This window comes from Mustela putorius, unplaced genomic scaffold, assembly GCF_011764305.1.
Source record: "Mustela putorius furo isolate JIRA1106 unplaced genomic scaffold, ASM1176430v1.1 tig00003988_pilon_pilon_pilon, whole genome shotgun sequence".
NCBI classification, from domain to species: Eukaryota; Metazoa; Chordata; class Mammalia; order Carnivora; family Mustelidae; genus Mustela; species Mustela putorius.
Genome location: NW_025422127.1, coordinates 10,766,227 through 10,780,176, shown reverse-complemented (window position 1 = coordinate 10,780,176; position 13,950 = coordinate 10,766,227). Strand labels below are relative to the sequence as shown.

At 52.4% G+C, this 13,950-nt stretch overlaps 1 protein-coding gene across 1 annotated transcript; it reads left to right on the top strand.

The window, feature by feature from the left end:
- Positions 1–6,631: 6,631 nt before the first annotated feature.
- LTBR (lymphotoxin beta receptor) lies at positions 6,632–13,336 on the top strand. The gene is made up of 10 exons (XM_004766721.2): positions 6,632–6,962; positions 7,104–7,200; positions 7,429–7,554; positions 7,635–7,787; positions 8,114–8,210; positions 8,343–8,434; positions 11,049–11,156; positions 11,422–11,447; positions 12,017–12,242; positions 12,420–13,336. Exons 1-10 carry the CDS (start codon positions 6,867–6,869, stop codon positions 12,659–12,661), a joined length of 1,263 nt encoding a protein of 420 aa, XP_004766778.1. The 5' UTR covers positions 6,632–6,866; the 3' UTR covers positions 12,662–13,336.
- Positions 13,337–13,950: the final 614 nt, after the last annotated feature.

Genomic DNA, 13,950 nt, shown 5'->3' with positions numbered 1-13,950 from the left:
GGCGTCAAGGAGGAAGCCCTATCTGCTCAAGCCCTGGAAGGAAGGAAAAGCTCACTGGTCGGGGCTGTGTTTTTCCTCCAAAATTTCAGCTCCAAACTTAATCCAGCAAGAGGATAAAGAGTGAAGTGTAAGCAGTGAGCACGCAGAGAGGGAAGGTGCAGGGCGATGTCCCAGAGAGAAGCCCAGGGAGGCAAAGGAGACACAACCACACAGCCCAGACCCTGAGCCCAAAAGCAGGTCAGTCACAGCAGACCCCTACCAGAGGCAGTCCCCAGTACTCGTCACTGGCTGCTGCCAACTCCCTGGGGGCAGCAGGCCTGGGATAGGCAGACACCCACCGCCTGAGCACTGAGGAGCACTGAGGAGGCGGGTGGAAGAAGACAGGAAGGCGGGCAGCAGAAGATAAAGACTCTCTCTGGGCAGAGATAAGAACTAAGGGCTGAGAGAGCCCCGGGGAGGGGCAGGGAGAGGCACTCGCCCTGAGGAAACTCAGGAAGACTTCCCGGAGAAGGCAGCATCTCAGCAGCATCTTGAGGAATATGGAGGAGTTTACCAGGCACACGAGAGGGAAGCGGGGTACTCCAAACTCAGGGGGCAGCTAGGTCCTGGGGCTTCCCCTTGGGACAGGAGTTCTCTTGTGGCCTCTTAAAGTGAGAGCTGCTCTCCACCAGGATTCCCAGCCCAGTCCCGTGGCTTCCCTGGATGCCTGCAGGGGACAGCCCCCTCCTAGGAAGGGAAAGGCTGGGCTTTCCTTCATTTTCCAGATGAAGAAACTGACCCTCCACAAGAAGAAACCAGTTTTCTGAGGGCACAGAACAAAATGGCAGCCAAGTGAAACACAAAATCAGAATTCTCCTCCTGTGGGATTGTCTGTTTAGGGCATTTGCCATTTATTTCCCATAATGAACCAGCCAGAGACACATGGGGAATTCGAGCTCCCCTGCACCTGGTTTTGAAAGCTATGAAGGTTCACACACAGAGTGCATGGGCTCATCAGCAATCTGGGTCCCCAGTTCTCTCCCTGACTCTGTGAAAAGCTCTCGTTACACTATCCCCACGTTCCTGTGGGACCCTGACACCCCTAGATCCTCCATTCTCCCTCAAGTCAGGTCCCTAAACAAGGAGCGATCCTACCTACAAACAGGGTATGCAGCACCCTGCCTGTTTGATCTGGAAGTTTCCCAGAGGCACTTCCCTGTCTTCTGTATTCCCTTGCTAGTGTCTGATATCCAACTGTGGCTTAAAGCAGCATAGCACAGAGTTTTCAACTCCAAGGGCTCTGTGAGCAGAATTGCAAGGGCTGGCTGGGCTGAGCAGGAGCACGTGGTGTCCCTGGAACTATCTGGCAGGGTACCTGGAGGGAGCTCGGGCTTAGAGAAAGTGTCCTAGATCTGGAATGGGCCAGATCAAGTTTGTTGTTGCGAGAAATGGAAATCTGAGACCTGTTTCTGTTTCTGAGACCTACACTTCTGTTTCTGTCCTGGCTCCATTTAAAATATTATCTTTGAGGGGCAGCTGGGTGGCCCCAACGTTAAGAGTCTGCCTTCGACTCAGGTCATGATCCCAGGGTGCTATGATCCAGCCCCACATGGGGCTCCCTGCTCAGCAGGGAATCTGCTTCTCCCTCTCAAACTCCCCCGGCTTGTGTTCCTGCTCTCTCTCCGTCTGTCAAATAAATAAATAAAATTTTAAAATTAAATAAGTAAAATAAAACATGATCTTTAAAAGTGCAGAAATCATGCCCAAACACATTGTTGTGGCAATGCAGCTTTCCAGCAATACAGAAATACACAGAACAACAAAAGCTCCCCTTTGCTCCATTTCCCACCCACCCCTCTGCCCAAGGAGAGCCATCATAATCTATATATTGGTCTGGATCTTTTGGTGTGCTTTTATAGGTCTACATGTTTTTTTTTTGTTGTTTTTGTTTTTTGTAAATGGGACCATGTCATAGGTATTCTGTGACTCCCATATTTGCCTTTAAACTATGTGACTTTGAAAAAGGCACTTTACCTCTCTGGGCCCCTGTGCTCTCATGTGAAAAGTGAAATGGCAGGGGCAAGTGAGGGTGAGGCAGCCCAGATGGTCCCAAAGGCCCCTTCCAATTGACTTAATGCAAGAAGGAACCACGGCCCCAGAGAAGCAAAGTGACCTGCCCAAAGTCACCCAGGAGTTAGGAGGGAAGCCAGGACAACTGAGCCTTTTCTTTTTTCCCGGCTCAGTATTCTTCTCCTGACTTCCAAAGAAGTGGAGTCTTGCTCTGCTGTGGACCCAGGGCCTTGTTTTCCTCAGTTTGGAAGTTCCCCCAGCCTCTCCCAAGCTGTTCCTTCCCTCCCAGCTCTAGCCATCCCCTAACCCTAGGTTTTGACCATAAAATGGGAACAGGCTACAGGGAGAGAAGTAATATAGAGGGTCTGCAGTGGGATGAGGGTCCTGAGTTTAAAGGGTCTTCTGGCCTTTTGCTCTCTGGGAAAAAGGACATGATGGAAATAATCACTTTCTCACCCACACTCCCAGAGAAGCCTTGTTGAGAATTCTATGGCGGCACTTACTGCTGGATACTATTAACCTGTGCGTGTGTGCACATATGGGTTTGTGTGTGTGCATGTGCACAGATCCTACTGAGTTCTCTAAGAACAGGTGCTAAGTTTATTCATCTTGGTGGCCCCACTGTCTACTGATCACTCTTCGTTGACCCACTCTGCGGAAGACCACAAAATCAGCATCTTCAGACTCAAGGTTCATCTTTGACAAAAAGCGATGCACTAGAAGAAAGCATCTCCATCAAACATCCTGATTTCCTTGGATAACTCATTAATTTGTCATCTATTAATTTATCTAAATTTCCTTCACTTTTTCCATTTCAGCTTCTATCCTTTCTAGTGTAAAAAATGAGTCACTCAATTAAATGCAACTCTCTGTTCTCACTTAAGTAGTGAGCTAATTAGCGTTTCAACACTGGGCTGCCCACTGTGGAAAACAGTGATACTTCTATCTGCACTTACATGGTGTGGATTTCTCCTTAACCTAAAAGGATGCACCAGAAAATTCCTCCTTGCCATTCCTACTCCGGTCACCTGGCAGGAGGCTTAGAAATTCACCATTAGAAGTTTATTCCTTTGGGTCAAGGCAGGATTTCTCTACCTTGGCACAAATGACAACTGGATGATTCTTTGGGATTATAGAGAAGGATGGTCCCCAGTTAAAATGCAAACAACCTGGAAGGGGCTGGCCCTCACCCATGACACATCTCTCAGTGTTTCCCAGACCCTTTCTAAGGGCACTAGTTGGCTAAGAGCAGCATGGGGAAGAGGAACAAAAGAAAGAGTATCCAAAAGAATCCATTCGTGGGGCCACCTACGCCTCTGTCTTCAACTCAGGTCATGATCCCAGGGTCCTAGGATCAAGCCTCCCTGAAATCGAGGCCCTGCTCAGCAGAGGGCCTGCTTCTTCCTCTCCCTCTGCCTGCCACCTCCCCCCGCCACCCCCCACACCACTTGTGCTGTGTCAAATAAATAAACAAAATCTTTCTTAAAAATTTTTTTTAAAGAATCCATTCCCACCAACCCCCTTTTTGGATTCTTCCTGGACCTCTGGGAAGAAGGATCTCTCAGCAGGCCCCTTAGAGGAAGGCCTGGGAGAAGAGCCCCACTCCCAAATGTTCTGAGAATCTGTGGGGTACACCGTCGAGGCCTGGCGCTGCCCAAGGAAAATCAGTACAACTTGAAGGAAGCTGGCGAAGAACACAAAGGAGAGAAACCAAGACAATGCCCTGTCCATAAAGAATTCATGGATCTCCGCTGTGAGTTTCCTTCACCCTCCTGGAGAGGACTGGGTGGGCGTAATAACCATTTCTTGCTAAGCTTTGTCCATCATGGTCCAGCTTAGAAACAGGAAAAGCTCTGAGTCTTTCAAGTAGAAGAAATTTAACCCAGGGGATTGGGCCATGGGTGATGAAGGAGATAAGAAGCCAAGGGGGACAGCAAGACAACCCAGAATGCAGCAAAACAGGAAGCCGCCTCACCTCCAGGGCTGGAAAACCAGCAGGGTCTTGTAGCATTATAGACCCAGAGGCCCCCTAACCATTCGGCAGGAAGTAAATAGTAGGGGCTGCCTAAGAGGAGATGGGATTATTAAAGGAAAGAAGGAAGAAGCACAATGAACCGCAGGTGAGGTCCGATGTCTGAAAGCAGAGAGAGGAGCCTTGCTTCTTTCCTCCTCCCACCTACCTGTCCTCCTCCCACCTGTCTTCCTATTGGCTGAACCTACCCGGAAGCCGGAGGAAAAAGGAATCTGGGAAATGTAGTTTCACAGCACAGCGCCGAGGAAACTAGAGAACAGATCTGTAAGCAAACCGGCAGGTGACTGGCAAAGGGGAAAAAAAAAAAAAAAAAAAAAAAGAGGCTCAGAGAGAGGAAGTGATGGACCAGGATAAAAGTCCAGATCTTAAGGCTCTCGTCTAGGATCCAGAGAGTCCTTGAAGGCTGACGTGACAGCATGAAATTGGCAGCAGAAAAAAGAACGTAGTCCAGCCAGTTGGGCTTTAAAAAGACCTGAGATAATGCTTACCTGTGAAGCAGAAACCTTTGAAGTACAGGAAGTGTCGTAGGGAGATACACAAAAACATACAAAAGTGAAAATTCACTGATATGTATGCATAAGGTTAGTGTACTTTATACATTTCGTTGTTTATGAATTATACCTCAGTTAAAAGAAACAGCTGTTCCTCCTGTCTTTTGGATCAAATCCTGCCATACTTTCAAGTGACATGATCTGTGTCTGGGGTTTGCTTCTAAACAATCAAGGGAAGATTGGAAGAATGGAGGAAGGCTGTATGGAGGAAACTGCCAGGAGCCCAAGCTGGAGTTCACAATATTACTTTCTCCCCTTTTGTGGACGTATATGTTAGTGCAAATGTAAAAAAGAAAAAGGAGAAAAAAGGCTCTGGGGACCCTAGACACACAGACATGCCTCGATGCACTGGAGAGCTCAGTGCTGAGTCCAGTCCCAGCCCCCAGTTACCTTGACCGGGAAAGAGCAGCAGCCCCAAGCTGTGCATGCTGCTCTGAAATGTCTTCCCTTTCCAGGCAGCCTTGGACCCTCTGGATAAACACTTGCCCACAGAGTACAGATCTCAGGCTTGTACCAGGAGAGTGAACTGAGCTGTCTACATTCAGGCAGGCCCTTCACTCTCTTGGGAGCCCTCCTCCCCAGACTCACTCTTGCACCAGGACTTCCCTGCTCCCCACCAAGACCTATCCAGCCAGTCAGACCAACCACTGCAAGGATGAGTGCAGGGCCCTGCAGGGAGAGGGGTGGGACGGTGCCTAGGCAGCCTATGTCCGGAGAGTAAGTGAGACCCTCATGCCAAAGGAGACAGTCCAAGTCACAAGGAGGCAGCATGGTTGTTGATTGAGCTTGGAGCCCAGGAATCAGGAACTCTGAACTCCAGGCTGGGTCTGCACAGACTGTCTGGGTGATATGAACAAGGCCTCCTCGTTTACTCCATAAATACATACCGAACACTGGGCATGGGCCAGACTGGGCTAAGCACTGGGAGCCGGACTTAAAGATTCCACCCAGACCATCGCAGAGTTCACAACCTGGTGGGGCAGGAGGCAGAAAGCAGCAGGTCCCAGACTGCAGTCGGGTGGGAGCCGAGCAGCCTGGGTGGGATGGGGGGGGTGCTCCCCAGAGCCCTGCTGAAGCTCAAGGACAGATGGGAGCTAGCCAGGAGCACAGAGACCTAAAGACCAGAAAGCCTGGCATCAGGGCACAGGGGGTCCTGTTAATGGGTCGCAGGGAAATGATGGGAAGAAAGGGGGTAGGGACAAGACCAAACCCCCTGGAATCCCAGTCTCCTCTCAGTGGCCCCCTCATCCTCCGTCTTCTCACCCTTGAGGCGAGGGGGCTGGACGGGTGCGCTTTCAGCCTCCTCCCATGCGGAGGGATTCAGTCTCCCGAGTGAGGAAGCTGGGACTGAAGGCCAAGGTTGTCCAGCTTTAGGGCAGCTGCCCCTCCTCATCTTCGGGTACTGGGTCTACCTGTTCCTCCCTGTCATCTAAGAACAGAGGAGCGGAGACCGCTGCCTTCTCTGCAGTGTCTTCTTGGTGACCTGCGCAGCACAGGGATGGATCATGCACAGGGAGGGCTGTCTGACTTGTTATGCCTTTGTAGCTTGTCTTAAAAAGTCACACAACAGGGCAGGAACTCCCAGGCATCCAGATGGATGCCAAGTGGGACTTCTGTTTCCCAGATGCTGCAGTTGGCTGGCTGGCTGACTGTGGGTCCCTGGGGGTCCCTGCACTCCCCATGTCTGTCAGCCACAGGCTCTTCCACTTTCAGAGCTGGCACCCAGCTGGACACAGCTCTGTCTGTCTCTCTCTGTTCTAAGTCAGTTCTGCCCTGCTCTCCAAGGCTCATCTGAGCATTGTCCACTGACTCTGCTGCCCTTTCCCACCTAGCCAACCCCTCCAGTCCTCCCCTGCTGGCCAGGCTTCCGAAGAAGGGAGGAGGCCCGGTTCCGGCCCTGCAGCCCTCACGTGCTTTCCCGGCCGCCCCCTCCCGCCCTGCATCGGGGCAGCCAAGCCTGTTCCTCTTCCCCGATTGCGACAGCTGCCTCTGCTCCCAGAGCTCCCTGTCCCCGCCCCGAAGGCCGGCTTGCTCCACTCCCACTTCCTGAGCCGGCGCTGGAGCCCTGGAGGCCAGGCCAGGGCCGGCCGCACGGCCCTCGGGGGCACGTCAGCCCGAGCCCTGTCCCAGGCCCTGGGCTTGGGAGCTTGCTGCCACCACTGCCCAGGACGTGCAGGCCTCCCATCTTCCTGCCCCGGCCTCCACCCATCTGGCCGACTGGCCTACTGGCCGCCATGCGCCTGCCATGGGCCGCCTCCCCCTGCGGCCTGGCCTGGGGGCCTCTCATCCTGGGCCTCTGCGGTCTCCTGGCAGCATCCCAGGCCCGACTGGTGAGGGAGGGGCCCATGTAGGTGGGTGGTGGCTGGCTTGGGAGGGCAAAAGGGGGTCTGCACAGCCCTCTCTCTAGTCCCTGTGCCCTTCCCAGCAGACCCCTGAGTAATTCTCCCCCCCACCTCCATCTCCCCGTGAAGGAGCATCCATACCACACGGAGAACCGAACGTGCTGGGACTGGGAAAAGGAGTACTACGAACCCAAGCATCAGGTCTGCTGCTCCCGCTGCCCCCCAGGTGAGAGGCAATGCCCAAGGAAGCTGAGGATGGGAGGTGAGTGGCAGGGGACTCTGGCCCACCCCGCTGCTGCCTCGGAGGGAAGACAGACACCATCTCCCAGGAAAGCCAGCCAGCCATCCTTCGTGGGTGGCTCTCCAGAGGACAGGGTCTTGCAGCGAGCAGAGCTGCAGAGGCAAGGGGGGATCCGGGCTCCCCTGACACTGCAGGGCCCGACTCCCATTCCAGGCACACACGTCTCCGTGGAATGCAGCCGCAGCCAGAACACCGTTTGTGCCCAGTGTCCAGAAAATTCCTACAACGAGCACTGGAACCATCTCTCCTTCTGCCAGCTGTGCCGCCCCTGTGACCAGAGTGAGTGGCAGGGGTCTCGGGGGAGGCTGGGATCACCCAGAGCGTGGGCCCTCCGCTGAGCTCTCCTGTTTCCCCACCAGTGCTGGGCTTCGAGGAGACCATGCCTTGCACCAGCAGACAGAAGACCCAGTGCCGCTGCCAGCCAGGAATGTTCTGCGTGCACTGGGACACGGAGTGTGTACACTGTGAGCCACTCTCCGACTGCCCACCAGGCACTGAGGCCAAGCTGACAGGTCAGAGGTTGCTGTGGGAGGAGGGCAGGAAGGACGCTGGGTGCAGGGAGCACCTTCCAGGGCTGGGGGGGAACCGCCCAGGTAGTTCTCTTGGGTATAAAGAGCCGCCTCTCCTTCCCTGTGAAAGACCCACCACAGGGGTCTGCAGAGACACCTGGACAGAGGCAGAATCTCAGAAAGCTTCTCTCAGCAAGAGGAAGATCAGGAAAGGTGCCGCGGAATGAGATGGGCAGGCAGGCAGGGACCAGCGGAAATTCACAGCATGGAAAGACCTGCCCCCCACCCGTGCCTACTCACCGTGGCTGGCCTTGCTTTTCTCTTGCCAGATGAAGTCAGGATAGTTAACAGAAACTGTGTGCCCTGTAAGGCAGGCCACTTCCAGAACACCTCCTCCCCCAGGGCCCGCTGCCAGCCCCATACAAGGTGAGTGTCCCCCCACCCCACTCCTCCACCATCCTAGAAGTGCCAGCTGCTGACCACCCTATGCTCGCACGCTTGGGCTCACCCTGCCACTCCCAGCCCTGTGCCCACCTGAATCGGGCCTCTCTGCTGCAGGTGTGAGGAGCAGGGCCTGGTGGAGGCAGTTCCAGGCACTGCCCAGTCTGACACCAGCTGCAGAAATCCCCCAGAGCACTCCGAGATGCCAGGTGAGGGCCTGGGGCTGAGGGGCACATGGGGCAGGGCGGGGGTGGGGGTAGGGTGGGGAGGGAAGTCTGGGAAGATGCCTTTATTCCTTCTATCTCAAAAAGTGGGGAAAAGCTGAATGCATCTCAGAATTGGGGCAAGTGGAGAAGTTCCTTAGGGTTAGTTAGTTAGTTAGTTCCCTAGGCCAACTTAACATATACTATTTTTATGTTATATATATATATATAAAACATTAAAATATATATATAACATATAACATTTATGTCATATGTATATAACATTAAAAGATACATACATATGTGTATACATGTGTTATATATGTTACACATAACACATATCTATAACATGTATACACATATATAATGTTATATATATACATATAACTTGTAAGTTACATGCAATGTGTGCCAAGGACCACTCCTACTCTGACATGAAGTTGTAGCTGACATCACTGTCATCGCTTTGGACCTGCCACTGTCATATAATCTACTTACTAGACTGAGAATCTGTTTATTACATTACATGCTTATATTATTAGAAAATTCACCCCACATTTGACTCTTTCTCAGTTTGTTGCTTTTTGTTTGTTTGTTTGTTTGTTTGTTTCTGTGAGCTTATTGGTTTCCTAGCCCAGCAAATGATTGAGGGATATTTTCAATGACTGTAAAGATTATTAGTTGGGAGAGAGTTTACTAACTTTTTTTAAGTTACCAAATAATGATATCTTTCATTTATCAAGAGCTAGTGTGTCAGACACTCTGTCAGCACCTGACAATCACTAACTCATTTAATATATTTTTTTAAGATTTTATATATTTATTTGAGACAGAGAGAGAGCACACACGGGGGGAGAGGCAGGCAGAGGGAGAAGCAGGCTCCCCACGGAGCAAGGAGTCTGAAGCAGGGCTCCATCCCAGGACCCTGGGATCATAACCCGAGCCAAAGCCAGATGCTTAACTCACTGAGCTACCCAGGCGTCCCTAACTCTTTTAATCTTGCTTAATGACTCTACAAAGTACAGATGACCCTTGAACAACATGACTGCGCAGGTTCACTTATATGTGGCTTTTTAAAAAAAAAATACAGCACAGTGCTGTAAATCATTTTCTCTTCCTTATGATTTTCTCAATAACATTTTCTTTGCTCTTACTTTATTGTGAGAACACAGTATTATATAAATACATAACCTGCATTAATCAGCTGTGTTACTGGTAAGGCTTCTAGCCAACGGCAGACTATTCAGAGTGAAGACTTCTTGGGAATCAAAAGTTATACATGGATTTTCGACTGCACGGGGGTCGGCGCCCCTAACCCCTATGTTGTTCCAGGGTCAACTGTAGTTCTGTTATTATGTTCACGGAAGGAAGGAGGTTCAGCAGAGTTTATGTGGCTTGCCCCAGATCACACAGGTGGTAACTGATGTTATGAAAACCTATACTCAGTTCTTTCTTACTCCAGAGCCCGTGCCATAAATGCATGCATACTGTAGAAAATCAGAAAATTCAGAGAAACAAAACTAAAAACCACCCACAGGACCATTACTTAACATATCCACTCTTAACATTTCTTAATATATCCTTCCAGTTGTTTTTCTAAAAGTGGAGTCATTTGAATATTTTGTAACTTGACTTTTCACTCAGATATATCCTAAATCTTTTTCCATGTCCTCTTGTTATTTTATAACCATGTATCATGCCACTGGCACTTTAGAGCTGGAATTTTAGACTGTATGTACCTAACCCCCTCATTTTACCTTTGATATGGTCCAAAAGGAGGAATGACTTAAAAAGTCACCCAACTGAGCTGGAACCCAGAGGTCTTGGACTCCAGGTCCAGTTTTTTTCCCAGACCTCCCACTCTATCCTCCCTTAAGCCCCAGGTTTAGGTGGATCAGAAAGGGCAAGCTTCCAGGATGCAACTCTCCAAGCCTTTCTAACCTTCTCCAGACACACGTGATGGGCACTATAGACTCTGCTGTGAAAGACAGAAATTACCAAGGCTACATACCAGAATCTGAGAAACCCAAGTCCCAGCCTCCCTTCCCTCCCTCTCCTGGAATTGGCCCTGAGCAAGGGGGTGGGGAACTTGCAGCCTCTCCTCTTTCACCCCCAGCAACACCCACAGAGATAGAGGGGCAAACTCATCCCCTACAGTGGCCTCTCTCTAGGACAGGCAGGTCCACAGAAGTGTTGCTCTACCCTGTGTCCTGAGTCGCTTACAAACCGAAGCCCCACCCTCCCTGTACTGCCTCCCACCCCCTTTTCCAGCCCTGGAAACCCAACTGCCCATGCATCTGTTCTGACCCACAAAGTGCCTCTTTCCCTAGTCTCTATGTGGTGGCCACCAGCACCACCCCCAAAGATCTCCATCCATGAGTTGCTCCTGGCTGTCAGCAGGTCCTCTCCAAGTCCAACTTGGTTTCCCTTCTCTGTAACCCAAGGGAAGTTTCTCTAATTCTGCCTTTAGGAGCTGTAGTGGGTCTGGAAAGGAAAAGCTGCTCCCCCTTTTCTGTAGGTTGCCCAGACTACTGGAAACCTGGTCCTTAGGTAGCCCCCCACCCTGCCCACCCTGCCCTTTCCCCTGTCATCACGGCTCTCCTGTCTGCTGTCCCCACAGGAACTATGATGGTGCTGGCCATCCTGCTGCCACTGGCCTCATTCCTGCTCCTCACCACCGTCCTGGCCTGCACCTGGAAGAGCCACCCCTCTCTCTGCAGGAAGCTAGGTAGGAAGAAGCTGGATACAAGCAGGGAGGCAGGCCTGGCCAGCTGGCTGCCCTCACCTGCATGAGGGAGGGAAGACTTGCGATGCCCGCCCCGAGCACGGACATCCTCTCCACCCAGCCCCCTATTCTGAGGCCGGAGATAAGGGCAATGATAGCCCTGGGAACCCACGGTGGGGGGCATATACCCCGGCAGGCTGTGAACGGTACAAGCCAGGGGGCCCAGGGCCTACTGGAGGCCTGACCCCCATCTCATTTTCCGTTGCAGGATCCCTGCTGAAGAGGCGTCCAGAGGTAATGGGAAAGGCTGAGAAGGCAGCAGGGAGGGCCAGGCTGGGCTAAGTGAACAGGGTGGGATAGGCAGGGTAAGAGTGTGTAGGCTTCAACATCCACTCAACTAATAAGTGTTTGAGCCTACCATGTGCCAGGCTCCATTCTGGGCACCATGGATATAGCAGTGAACAAAGCAAAGTTCCTGCCCTCCTGGAGTTACAGGCCAAGGGAGCAAGACTAAAGTTAAAGAAATACATATCAGTGGGTGATAGTTGCTAAATAAAGCTCAGTAGGGGGACAGTGACAGTGGCAAAGGGTGGGGGGTACATTATCTTAGAGTGGACAGAGAGGACCTCTCTGACAAACTGATATTTGAGCAGAGAGCTGAAGAAATGAGGGAGCCATCCATCAGAACATCTCAGGGAAAGTGCCCCAAGAAGAGGGGCATCAAGTGCAAAGGCCCTGTGGCAGGGAACATGAAGTGGAGTAGAGGAGAACAGTGAGCTGCCTAAGCATGGGATGGGGTGTGGGAATTCAAGAAAGCTGGGAAAGCCCATGTCATCAGTTGGTTCTCTGCCTCTCTCCTCCAGGGAGAGGAACCAAATACCGCTGATGGAAGCTGGGAGCCTCCAAGGGTCAACCCACATTTCCCTGACCTGGTAAAGCCACTTCTGCCCTTTGGAGACCTGGCCCCCACTTCGGCCAGGCTCCCAGCACCCCCAGGTTTGGAGGAAGAGATGCTGCAGCAGCAGAGTCCTCTCAGCCAGGCCAGGGAGCTGGAGCCCGAGCTCCCAGAGCAAAGCCAGGTGGCCCATGGTGAGCCTAGGGCAGGTAGCAGGGAGGAGAGGGGGAGGGAAGGAAGAGTGGGGTGGGAGGGATGGCGGGTAGGAGGCGAGTGTGGGCCAGACGGAAATAAGAAGACTGAAGCAGAGCAAGACAGAGACTCCCAACAGCTTGCCATCAGCCCCTCTCAGTCGTCCTCCTTTCCCACAGGTACCAGCGGCATTCATGTCACCGGTGGGTCTGTGACCGTCACCGGCAACATCTACATCTACAATGGGCCGGTTCTGGGGGGAGCACGGGGCCCCGGAGATCCCCCTGCTTCCCCAGAGCCTCCGTACCCCACCCCTGAAGAGGGTGCCCCTGGCCCTCCTGGGCTCTCCACACCCTACCAGGAGGATGGCAAAGCTTGGCACCTGGCTGAAACAGAGACACTGGGCTGCCATGCCCTCTAACAGAGCCAAGGACCCAACTTGTCACCCATGCCTCTTGGAGTCTGGGAACAGCCAGGAGAAGGGATGTGCAAGAGCACCTTCTCCCTGAGGCTGCCCTACCCACCCAGGACTGACCGAGGGCCTGGGTCGGGCCCCTGAGAGGCAGACCATGAGGGGTCGGGCCTCAGACACACCTCCGAGAGCAGGGCCGGGCACTGGCTGGGTAGGTACCCCCCACAAGACTCTCACCAGCAGCTGAGCGGGCCTGAGACTTCATCGCAGACCCTCCTGCCCACCGGGCCTGCGACAGCTCAGCTTCCAGCACAGACCGGGCATGTGATGCTCACTGCCGCCCACCACGGCACTCGACAGCCTCCACACGGCCGAGCAGGAGGCCGGCCACATGGTCATGGGTGAGGACATCGCGGGACCTCCAGCAGATTCATGGTGCTCCTCCCCAAGCTTCAGAGGCCCTTTGAGAGCCCACCCTTCACACGGACTGAAGTAGACCCTGTAGGAAGATGGGGTTCATGGAGGATCGCCCCTCCCCTCTCTGCCTGGACGGGAAAGGGAATGACTGACAACTGGGGGGTTTGGACACAGTTACTGGGTAGAAGGGAGAGTTTGGGAGGGGGAGGAAAATGGCAAGTGTATTTATAAATTGTAACCATATGCAAATAAAGAGACTGAGACCTAGATCACTCATTTTCTTGGGATTCTCAGAGAAATGCTGTTCCACTGGGGCAATGTCAAAGGCAAAGGTCAAAACATTAAAATACAATCCTACAAAGGGCTGGTGTATGTAATTTAGGTGATAACAGTATTAACCTGGGTTGGCTGACAGGGTGCCAGACAGTGCTCCAGACACTTTATAGTATTAACTTATGCAATCCTCACTGCATCTCCCTGAGAGAGATACTTTCAATATTCTCCTTGAACAAATGGGGAAACTGAGGCACAGAGAGGGTAAATGACTTGCCCAATTCAGTTGCAAATGGCAAAGCTGGATTTCCACCCAGTCAGGCTGGTTCTGGAGGTAAAACCTTCACAAACCACACACTTGCATAGAATTTAACCCCGAAAAGGTTAAAAAAAAGGGGGGGGGTGGCGGGGAGGGTGGGTGGGGGCGGGGTGGGGGACTGGTTTTCTCAAATAAGCAGATCTTCACGTCCCCCAGGCATTCAGTCGGAGCCAATTCTCACACCCCCAGCCACAGTGCAAAGTGGAAAGAGTGTTCTTTCCACATGGCCGGTCAAAGGGAAAGACACGCACTTCAGAGATAAAATATGAGAGACCAAGTTCACATTCTG

Excerpts from the sequence above, each read along its gene's own strand:
- LTBR (XM_004766721.2), top strand. The coding sequence starts at position 6,867 with ATGCGCCTGCCATGGGCCGCCTCCCCCTGCGGCCTGGCCTGGGGGCCT. Across the intron at positions 7,555-7,634 it reads GTGCCGCCCCTGTGACCAGA|TGCTGGGCTTCGAGGAGACC; the intron begins GTGAGTGGCAGG and ends TTTCCCCACCAG. Across the intron at positions 11,448-12,016 it reads TGCTGAAGAGGCGTCCAGAG|GGAGAGGAACCAAATACCGC; the intron begins GTAATGGGAAAG and ends TCTCTCCTCCAG.